The sequence below is a fragment of the Phaethon lepturus genome, unplaced genomic scaffold (assembly GCF_000687285.1).
Source record: "Phaethon lepturus isolate BGI_N335 unplaced genomic scaffold, ASM68728v1 scaffold6976, whole genome shotgun sequence".
In the NCBI taxonomy this organism is placed as follows: domain Eukaryota; kingdom Metazoa; phylum Chordata; class Aves; order Phaethontiformes; family Phaethontidae; genus Phaethon; species Phaethon lepturus.
In genome coordinates this window covers 3,187-14,844 of record NW_010548230.1, presented here as the reverse complement: position 1 = coordinate 14,844, position 11,658 = coordinate 3,187, and the positions used below count along the sequence as shown (strand labels likewise).

The 11,658-nt window shown below is 36.1% G+C and overlaps 1 protein-coding gene across 1 annotated transcript; it reads right to left on the bottom strand.

Annotated features, from left to right (window-relative positions):
• Positions 1 to 412: 412 nt before the first annotated feature.
• LOC104615000 (medium-chain specific acyl-CoA dehydrogenase, mitochondrial-like) lies at positions 413 to 11,412 on the bottom strand. Its single transcript, XM_010289897.1, has 11 exons — positions 11,316 to 11,412; positions 10,446 to 10,543; positions 10,264 to 10,333; positions 7,504 to 7,604; positions 7,337 to 7,417; positions 6,393 to 6,523; positions 5,123 to 5,231; positions 4,137 to 4,277; positions 3,963 to 4,058; positions 3,023 to 3,271; positions 413 to 519 (listed from the first exon to the last, which is right to left on the bottom strand). Exons 1-11 carry the CDS (start codon positions 11,410 to 11,412, stop codon positions 448 to 450), a joined length of 1,245 nt encoding a protein of 414 aa, XP_010288199.1. The 3' UTR covers positions 413 to 447.
• Between the last annotated feature and the right edge of the window lie 246 nt (positions 11,413 to 11,658).

The following is an 11,658-nucleotide window of genomic DNA, read 5'->3' as shown; positions in this document are numbered from 1 at the left end:
TGTATTTCAGACACTGGACAACTTACCCAAAATACAATTTAAATGATGTGACAAGTAAAATTAATAAAAACCAACCACACTTCTCTTAAAAAAAAATTTATTGGAATGCAGCAATGACTGTCAGATAACATTCTGATCATCTAATTTTATAGTGAGAAAGCATTGCATTGTGAGGTTCTCATGTCTCGCCCATTTTGTACTTGAACAACCAATCACTTTGGAATTCAGAATGTTTAGATAATAACAGCTTTGTTAGGAATGAAGTGAGGGACTGGACAGGGAGAACAGAAGTAGTGCTCAAAAATGTGCAGAATAAAAAGATGTTGAAGGGAAGTTGGTTTTTTTTTTCCCCATGTCTTTTTAATTCTATTGAGAAAGGCGCACTGAAATCCCATTCCATGAGACAGACTCTACTACAGCAGCACCAGACACACTTTATACATTTCTTTAAGCCTTAAATTTGCCAACATGTTCACGAGCTATGATGATCCTTTGAATTTGAGCAGTTCCCTCATAAATCTGAAAAGGAGAATTGCAGTAATGTTAGCTGATGATTTTTAAAAAGGTTTTAAAGGATCTACACTTTTCAACCTTCATGGCACTAATCCAGCGTGGATTAGGATGTGCAGAAAGACAGAGAAAATGGAGAGAATTCCAGTGTGACAGAGTAACTACAGTGGGCTAAATGGAGTAAAACTAAACGGGGTAAATCCAATACAAGATATTGTTAGACAGTCTTGTTCTCTCAGGTGCTCTTATCTAAACTCAGTAAGGTTTTCATTAAAATAAACAGGTGTGGATGAAGAAGGATGAGGAAAATTTCTTATCTTAGGAAGAAAACAGATAATTTCGGTTTTACAAAGTAGGATTTAAAATAATAGGTGGAGGGGAGAAGGTGACTTGTGCTGAAAGCGTTGTATTTTCTTTCACTAACCTTTCAAGGTCATACCAAATGTTCTCTTTGATCCATTTATTTCCATTGCTTCTTGTTAACTAGTACTCTCCTCCATACAGTTTTGTTTGGGTTTTTGTTTTGTTTTGTTTAATCATATATTCTTGCATTTTCTTCTAGAAACAGTCTGCATCATCCCTCTGTTCTATTTGTTTGCTGGCAGCAAAGTCCAAGATAGACGACAAAGAATATATGAAGCTCTTAACGCCAAAGGAGGTCATATGCTCCACAGGTATACTGCAGTGTAAGGAGGCAAGGGCCGAGGCAACATGGTTTAGGGGTTTATGTGTTTCAGCTCCCAGTTCTGTCAGAACTTGGTTTGGCAAAGTGCTCAAATTCATGCAAATTCACTTACTCACTTATAGGAGTAATATTCCCAAGAACCTTACAAATCTTTTTGAAAATAAAGACGCTATAACCTGAGTTCACATTAGTTTTTTGGTTCAGAAGCAATTGTTCATTCCAAAGTGGATTCTCAGACTGCTGCTGCTTACCCCATGAGAGCAGATTGTGTTTTGTGAATATTAGGTGCCTTTTGGAGCAACCTTTCTTTTGAGGATGAAGTGGAACAGAAAACCACCAAAAATGTAATACTAAATCTGATTAATCTCAACAATTAAAAAAAAAAGTCTATTTAGCCATGCATTTATGATGGATCGATGTGACAGAAAATCTAAATAACTGGGATCCTGTAAAATCAATCTCAGCTTTCAAATAAAGTTCTAACTCTCACACCATCTTTCTCTAGAAAAGCATGCACACTGACAGGAAAAAAGCCCAATCATAATAAAGTTCAATTAATCATTCATTTTCTCACTCACAGGAGAGCAATTAGTTCTAAGAACCTTTGAATTCCAAGATAGTGGTTGTCTTTCCTTAAATAGAAAAAAAAAAAATTCTTGGCTAGTGAGAATAATAGTTTTCATTTTTAAGTCAGCTGTAAGAGAAATATTAACTACCTAGAATCTTAAGAATGACAGCTGTTATAGCTAACTAACATTACAGGTCATGGTCCACATGCATTTCTCGGTATCACCTATTTTAATATGCTTACCTAGTCACTACTAATGTCATAAAGAGGTGAAAAGATAAAGATTGCTGGTTCTGCTGAACACAATTAAAATATTCTTGCTGGATAAAGAACTCTAGCACAGTATATGCTAATAGAAGAATTATGACATGACATGGAATAATTTCTTGGCAGTAACACTGCAGAAAAAAGGCTGGGGATTATGGGTAACTATGGGCTAAACATGAGTAAATATGAGCGGGTTTTGTTGTTTAAAAAAAGGCTAATCACTCCAGGTTGTGTCACGCTTCAGTACAACACATGCAAGATAATCATTCCATGATACTCAATACTGGTGATATCGTAGCCAAAGTGTTCTACCTATCTTATGATACCAAGTTTCAAACAGAGGTTTAAAGCGCAGCAACAAATGATGAAGAGGCTGGAAACAGGAAGGGGCAAGGAAAAAAAAACCCAAACAAAACAAACCAATCAACAAACAAAAAAACCTGCCACACCAACCCACAACTTATGAGGAAAGAGGTGAATAAGCTGCTTTAGTGTTCTGACTGAGAGGAAAGCTAAACTATAGGCAGGCACCAGTCCAGGATACATATGAAAGGTCAGAGAATTTCCATCACTGAAGGTTTTCAAGAACAGCATTATACATAAACCATCTCTACTTATAGAATACGAAAGCAAGCGGTGGTATTTTTCATCATTTTTTTCTATGGTGTGTTTTTCTAAGAGTTCAAAAGCTTCAAAATTTAAGAGTCCAAGAATTTCAGAGAGTTACCACATTGGGGGATAAAAACCAAACAAACCAAAACATAATTTATTTCTCTTACGTGGGTTGAGTTGTTGGTCCAGTGCAATGACTTTTGTATACAAGAATTTGCCTGATTTTAATGACTCTTTCTTTAAATTTAAGGATTATTGCTTTAATTCTAGGAACTTTTTTTTAACATGTGTACATCATGATTTGAAATAAAGTAGCCATTAGCTTATTTTGTATAAAATTTATGCATTACTATAAAGATCACATTCTCTCTTTTACTTACCTGATAGATTTTAGCATCTCTCATTAGTTTTTCTACGGGATATTCAGTATTAAATCCATTTCCTCCAAAAATCTGTACTGCATCTGTAGCTACTTGGTTTGCAATGTCACCAGCAAACGCCTTTGCAATGGAAGCATAGTAGGTATTCCTGCGACCAGCATCGACTTCCCACGCAGCTCTCTGGTAAGCCATCCTAGCAAGTTCCACTTTCATTGCCATTTCAGCAAGCAAGAAAGACACTGCTTGGTGCTATGAATAATGAAATAAATTAGGTTACTATTGCCTGCTTAAAATTCTGTGACATCCAAGAAACATATAATCTTCGTAATATAGTGATCTCTTCAACACACTCGGTAAATTGTACCAGAGAAGTTCCACAGAATATGGATCAAGCTCTCATAATTGTATGTTGAATTACACTTTTAAGTTCTTAATTCTCAAATCCATTTAGTCATAGGGATTAAATATTGAATTATGAAGTTCTTCTTTACTATTTATGAGATTGGTATTACCTTGCTGTTTATTCGTATTTCTTTAAAACTGGTAAGCGGTGTGGTTGGCAATGCATTCTGTTAGTATTAATAATGTGTGTCTTATTTCACATACCACAGAGGTTTTTTCCTTTCCTGAAAATCCCTGTTTATTAGCACTGAAGAACTTAAGTATGTCCTGAGAGTATATGAGTTTCAGTTTTTTGTGCAGTTTTCTTTCTGCTTTTACTATTATCGTTGATAAATTATACAAAAATTCCTGAAGTCACCACATAGCTACGTTTACTTAAGTGGTGCTGACCTATATACTTGTAAACCCAAAAATGGCAGAATATAAAAATTAAGGTAACTCAAAAAAAATCAAGGAATAACCTTGAAAAATCAGTAGTAGTACATCTGGTGTGAAAACATATCTTTTATTCTCTCTATCTCTGCACCTCTCCACTTACTTCAACAATTGCCTTCCCAAAGGTTTTTCTCTCCAAAGCGTATCTAGTAGCTTCATCAAGTGCCCTTTTTGCTAATCCAACAGCACCAGCTGCTACCTGAATTGAATACAGCACAGAATAAAAAAATCAGAAATTCCTACTATATTTTATAAGTAAGTTATTTCTGATACTTACGGGTGGTCTGGTCTTATCAAACGCTCCCATTGCGATTTTAAAGCCAGCTCCCTCAGCTATCAGTACATTTTCTTTTGGGACTCTCACATCTTCAAAGACAATACCTCTTGTATCTGAGCAGCGTTGACCCATATTCATTTCCTGAAAGGGGATATTTCCAGACATGCAACTAAATTGGATTATTCAATGGTACAATACGTTTTCATTCTTTAGGTTACTCAAAGCATAAAGTATGCTTTCTTCCCCCAAAACACTTCATCTGAAAATTACCATATACACAACAAATACTGGTTTTGCACTTGCAGACAAGCATGCCCTTAATTTATATAAGCTGGGCAGTTTATCCTTGTATGACATCAGTTCTGTAGCTGTAATCAGTCTTGTTGCCTTTCTCTAGTTCAACTATATCCTTTGAGATGGGAGTTGAAAAAGTAAAGAATCTTAATATGCAGGCAGTACACGTATACCAGTAAATAAAGAAACGAGCTTGTCAAGTTTTTGTATTCCTTTCCTAATGTTCAATATCCAGTTTTGCCCACTACCAAAAATAGTACTTTTTTTTTTTAAAGCAAGAACTAGCACCGGTGTATCCAAGGCCTCTTCCTCGACCAGCAGTAGCTAACATTAAAGCTCACTGTGTGCATATTTATGGTTAAAATTGTCCAACTTGCTTCTTATCCTTTCAAGGCATACTACTTCTCATTTATTGGCACTTGCCAATAAAGTAGTTCTCAAAGATTCTTTTGCAGCTGTTCATTGTCATGTTACTTTAGACAATTCTGAATAATCCCTTATCTGAATTAATAAAATTATAATTAAGTATGTCTTATGAATAGTTTCTGTATATTGTGAAAATGAAAATATGTAAGACTATGGACATTTTCAGTTGCATAACAGTCGTTTTTCTTTAAGGGTAATTTGTTGCATTATTGGTATAGAATTGAACAATAGTTCCTGGCTTGTCAAATAACAGATATAGTCTTCACCTTTCTTCCAATTTGGATTCCAGGGCTATCTGCTTCCACAATGAATCCAGTAAAGGATTTGCTTGCAGGAGCTTTTGGATCTGGATTGGTACGAGCTAGCAAAAAATACCTAGTGTAAAACAAAGAAGAGGAATGCAGCTTATCCTCACAATTAACAAGCAGATACTTTTTAGCTAACATGTTAAATATTTTTAGGTGCCTTTCTACCATATAATAAACTCTATTTGTAAATTAACAACCCTTTTTTCTTGCCCCTCCCAAAAATAAACTGAGAGGGAGCGAGAGAGGAATTTTCAAAGACGCAAGATTTCATAAAATTTAATAAAATTACTTCAGATCAACATGCAAAGATACTTTTCATGCATTTTAAGTCTTTATGATGTTATCAGCTTAATGAATAGTACAAGAGAAACCTATTCACAGCATGTTCATAAAAATTAATGCTTAGGAAATGCATTCTTGCATGCAAAATGTTATCACCTGATTTCAAAGATCTTAATTTTATTCTTCTAAGTATGTAAATAAGTATTTCTCCTAGAAATTACACAGTTGTAAATCACATTTATGGTGTCCAGTAATGTCAGAAGACACCTGGTAGATTGTCTTTGACAGATCTGCCTTGAACAAGGAAACAAAATAACTAGAAAATCCAGCTTTTGGACAAATGTATACATTTTTTCCACTTGAATTAAGAAGGATGTTGCAAATCAGTGTGATGTGAGACATGATGAAAGAGGTTTGTATTGTAAAGCACCCTCCATAGACATCACAGCAACATCTGCATTCTTTGACAGCTGGAAAATGTCTTCCCTTCAGAAAATAAAAGGTAGCACCACAATCCAGCAGTGTTTCTAGCTTCACTGGAAGTGAGATCAGAAGCAACTGACCTCAGTCACCACAACTACAAAGCAAGGCAGCTAGTAGTATGAGCCTCTTGAGTACTTGGCAAGTTAAATATACTGTTGCTGTCCTGCCCTTAAGAAAAAGCAGAATTAATTTTGTTTGATAGCCGCAAGGCTTGAGAGGCCTTCTTGAGTGAGGAGTCGTCATGTCATCGCTCATTTTCCTTTTTAGGCTTTGCACAGCACTGAGACTGCATTCTTACATCCTATCCTGATGAACTGGTCAGAGATTAAAGTGTAGTATGTTGAAACACAATAAACATTCAGGTTTATAACAGGTCTTTAAAGAATTTAACTTGGGGGCACAGGGGAAGCCACTATGCAGCATAATAAGAGAAAACATTAACATGAGTTATCAGTTAACACACCAGTTTGCTTTCCCACCATTTGTGATCCACATCTTCTGACCATTAATAATGTATTCATCTCCTTTCTTCTCAGCCTTTGTTTTTATACCAGCCACATCAGAGCCTGCTCCAGGCTCTGTTACACAGTAAGCCTAAAAGAAAATAAAATGCAAAATCTTGAGGAGTAAAAGTTCTGGTTTTAGGCAACCACAAATTATTGCAGACTATATGCATCAAACTGATCTGTAAAAGGTTTAAGTGAACTGCATGGTAGAACCCAAAACATTAAATAAAACAAAAACAAAAGAACCCAACCCAAAAAAACCACAACAGCTGTCTCAGCAAGAATCCAAACATATATGGGTTAATTTTCTTTACAAATCCATAATAATACATTAAATTGTCTTTTAATGAAACAGAACCGTTCTGTAACCCTTAAGTAATTACTTCCTCAGGCTTCACAAACTCTGATCTGAAAGCTGAGGATCTTTAAAATCTGAAAATAACAGCACTAAGTAACATTTTCAGTTTATTGCATCCTTCATTTTATGAGGCTTAGTTGTTCAGATTTTAATGCACTGCACATGAATCTTTACCTCTATGTAACAAGTACTGCTTATATAATATTTAAAATCACAAATAGAGTTTAATTCCCATCCAAGTTGAGTTTCCCCTTATACAAACCTCATATTTTTCTTAAACACCTATACCCTCCTCTTGAAAGTGAGAGAAAAGGTACTAATTTTTGGTAAGTGACTTAGGACGGGGACAATTTTCCAAGTCATATCTTCTATTGGCTTATTGCATGTATCTCATTAGCTATTCCCTGACTTTCAGTAAATGCCACTGTTTATTTACAAACCAAAATGGGCTAAGTTGTGAGTATGTGAGAGTTGGGGGGAAGAGGAAAAAATAAAAAAAAAGAGTAATACCAATTAATTCTACAGTGTAGCAGTTACACTTACACACATCATTGGTTCCTCTGTCATTCTTCCTAAGTACTTTTTCTGCTGATGCTCACTTCCTGCAATGATTACTGGCATTTGCTGAAAGAAAATATTTAGATAATTAATCCGTCTTTTTCAAGTGCACAGATTCTAGTTTAAGGGATGTAAGAAAAGACAGAACGTACCCCTAGGGAATTTGCTTCAATGGCAGTTTGAACCCCTGTACATCCATAAGCTAACTCTTCCGTAATAAGGCATGTTTCAAAACTGCCAAGGCCAAGACCACCTATAATTGAAATATGTAATTTACTAAAATGGTTTTAAATTGTAACATATTAGTGATTTACACATATTAATTAACAAAAACATATTCCCCCGCATACATTCCACTGTGTACTGTGTTTGATTAGACATTCCCATACCAGCTTTTTAAATAAAGTTTTGTCAGAAGAGTAACAGGTGATTTGAAAATTACATGTCACAGTTCCAGGGTTATTGTGTGACTAATGTGGGACACGTTGCACAAAGTGGCAAGAATGTACCGCTTGAATTTTTTTTACTACTTTACATTTGAGAATTAAAGAGTTCTTAGCAAGCAGAGAAAGGGCTCCTGAGCTACCACAGCACTTAAGGGTGGGGGGAAGTGTCCATGTCAGTCAGACAACCAACTCAGTAACCTGTTTCTGACAGAAGCCAACACTTTGGGAAGTACATACAAGTAACAATAACAATACAACTACGCTTCCTCAAAAATATTTTCCTGAGCCTTCAGGTCACTTCCTCAGCCAAAGAGATACCTCTCTTTGGTATCTTTGTTATGCTAACCCTTGACAGACATTTCTTATGTGAATTTGCCCAGTCTCTTTTTGAATCTATGTAAAACGTTAGCATCAATATCATCCAGGGGCAATGAGTTTCACAAATTAACTACACACTATGTGTAGAACCATCTCCTTTCATTTATTTTGAACCTGCCATCTGCTGACTTAATTTGACGCCTTCTAGTTATATTGAAAGAGACAGTGAACTATCAATCCCTTTTCACACTTTCCATGACACTGACATTTTAGTAGTTTCTCATACAGAAGCTACATCTCACACAGAAGATACATCTTTTACAATCTTTGTCATCCTTTTAGGAACCTTTTCCACTTCCACGATACTCTTTTGAGATGGAAGGATCTGACTACACAATGAATTAAAGAAAGTGCAACTTGGATTCAGGCAGTAGCATAACAATGCTTTCTGCTTTTTTCTTCATTCCCTTAAAGGTCACTTCTGACCTTATGATGTTCACAGAACTATATATTATAAACCCAAAAACCTCTTTTTTGAGAGGTAGTAACTAGTTCAGAGAATACCACTTCTCTGTCAAGTTCAGATTGCTTCTTTTCCTTCACATGTGCATCACTTTTCCTTTTTTGAATTGCATTTGCTCTTTTTAAGTCAGTTTCATGACCTTCTCCTGCAGCTCTTTGCACCAGCCTCATCTTTTCTACACTAACTTAGTATTACCAGTAAACTCTAACACCCCCATATTGACCCCCTTTTCCAGTTTATTCATAGGTATTCCAAATAGCACAAGACCCAGCAAGACTGTGCTGCTAATTTTTCCACTATGAAACCTGATGATTTTTAAAACTGATTCTGGAAGTTCAAGCATTCTGTATCCATCAGGCATCCCTTGTTCACACACTTACTAGCTACTTCGGAGAACTCCAGTGATTTTATAAGCCTTGACTTCTTTTCACAAAAACCCTTCGCCAGCATATCATGTTTATCTGTGCCCATTATTTCTCTACTTCATCTTACTTGCTCTTAATTTACATAGTATATCAGGCTTACTAGTATGTATTTTCCCAGATCTCCCTTGGAGACCTTTTAAAGCAATGGTGTCCAATTTGCCACTTGCAATTTTTCATTTAATAATCAAGTGATTATACACTGCAGTAGTTCAGCTATTTCAGCCTTTACTTTCTCTTGAATTTGTGGCTGAATAAGTCTGGTCCTCACAATTGCTTCTTCTGTCTCTTTGTTCCCTAACCTAATTTATTAAATTTTTGATACAAGATATACCCTTTGACTGGTCTTCCAAAAAAAGGGTCTGCTATGGACACTTCCCTAACCTTTTTTTCAGGTAATATAAATGCAAAAAAGAAAATAATTTTTTTTTTTTTCTATGGTTACACATATACCTAAACACTGCCAAAGCATTGCTGTATTGCATCTAATACAACTCTACAACTCTCTCCACAACTACTTGAAAGGAGGTTGTGGCGAGATGAGTATCGGTCTCCTCCCAAGTAACCAGCAATAGGATGAGAGGAAATGGCCTCAAGTTGCACCAGGGGAGGTTTAGACTGGATATTAGGAAAAATTTCTTTACAGAGAGAGTGGTCAAGTGGCACAGGCTGCCCAGGGAGGTGGTGGAGTCGCCATCTCTGGAAGTGTTCAAAAAACATGTGAACATGGCGCTTCAGGACATGGTTTAGTGGGCATGGTGGTGTTGGGTTGATGGTTGGACTTGATCTTAAAGGTCTTTTCCAACCTTAATGAGTCTGTGATTCTGTAATCTAAACTGAAAAATTGTCCTTATGGAAAAAACTCTTAAATTTCTTCAGCCTGTGTCAGAGACTAGAACAAAATATGACCTTCTAGTTTCTCTGCCTTATCAGCTGACACAGTGCACCAGGGGAACACTAGGCAGTTGTAATCACCACAGGAAAATCTGGTCATAAATTACTAAATCATAATCTGACTAATTTGTCTCCTGATTACATCCACACCTAGTAATACTTGTATATGTCAACCTGCCTACTGATTAAATTTAGATCATTCATGTATGCAACTGTTTATTTTATACAGAAACCATAATTACACATAAAAATCTCACCTAATGCCTTTTCTGTGTTTCATTTTGTAGATTGAAAAGAATGTTTACTTACCACAGCTTTCTGGTATGTGTGAGTTCATAAGACCAAGTTCCCAAGCCCGTTTTATAAGTGGAAAAGGATACTGAAATAGACAGGAAAAACCTCACCTTCTCATTCATCACAATCAACATTTTAAATTTTATGCAGGTTAAGATAAAAGTCTATGATTTTCCCTTATACTATGGTAGATTTACCTCTCCAGTTTTGTCATATTGTGCAGCAACAGGAATAATTTCCTCCACAGCAAATTTACGAGCAGTAGCTTGAAACTCTTTCTGTTCATCAGTAAGTTCTATTAAAAAAAAAAGGTGTCACAAATTCTCACCTTTAATTTTGCCAGTTGGCCGACTATGGGAGAAGAGAAAACAAGAGTGCCCTTCCAGGACAACACAAACCACCACTTCCGGGGCCTCTCCAGGAAGCAAAAAACCTCAGCTTCCTCTTCCTCCTGGGAGAAAACCACTGCTCTCTCACCAACACCTACAATGCACGCACTTGCTTCTGACAAAATTATCCACAAAACATTGAAAATGGAGTAGAGAGGACTGTGTAACATAAAACAAGAAGAATGCTGTGCTAATTAAATGAAGGAAGAGAAGGAGGCAGATGTTGTCCGAAGATCCTGGCTATTCAGTTTCAAACATCTAGCTGCTGACACACTAAATTTGCTTTATGTATATAATATACCAAGATGAGGATGAATTTCTTTATAACATTTCCTTACAACCAAGATCAACCATGACTACTTTAGTTACTTTAACATTGTGAATGGCAATGTGAGATAATTAGTCAAAGCTAGGACACTTTGACAATAAAAAAGCTTTAGACAGACATGAGTTAAAAAAAGAAGAAAATCTTACAAACACTACACACACACCTGACTTGCCTGAGCTGCGGAAGAAAGTAATTTTGGTTTTCAGACTTTTTTTTAGAAAAGAATAGAAACCTATTTAGAATAAACACTTTCATTTTAAATTCCTGTTGAACTGCAATATAGGATTTTTTTTTTAACTCTGCAATTTGCCCTTAATTGCTGTATTTCTTTCAAAAACTGTAATACTTACCAAAGCTAAAGCCAGCTCCAGGTTTGCCTATATGTAAGTTTTGAGCAGGTTTACTAGAATGTGACCTCCATCCATGCCCTGCCATGGTTTGAAGCATTTGCTAAAGAGAAAAAGAGCATGAAGTGTAAGTTCTTTACAAGTCTCCTAAAGCTACTAGCCTGAGTGCAGCACAACTTTAAATGTAGAATTCCTCTTTAAAAACAGTATCACATCAAGTATAATACAATTACTACAGTGATAAAAAGAATTCTCCGCTACCTTAGGTTTTGTTCCTGTGGAAAGCAGCGCTCACATGAACTGACAGCTTCACCAGGAATCCCAGGCTTTAACAGCACTGAGCGTG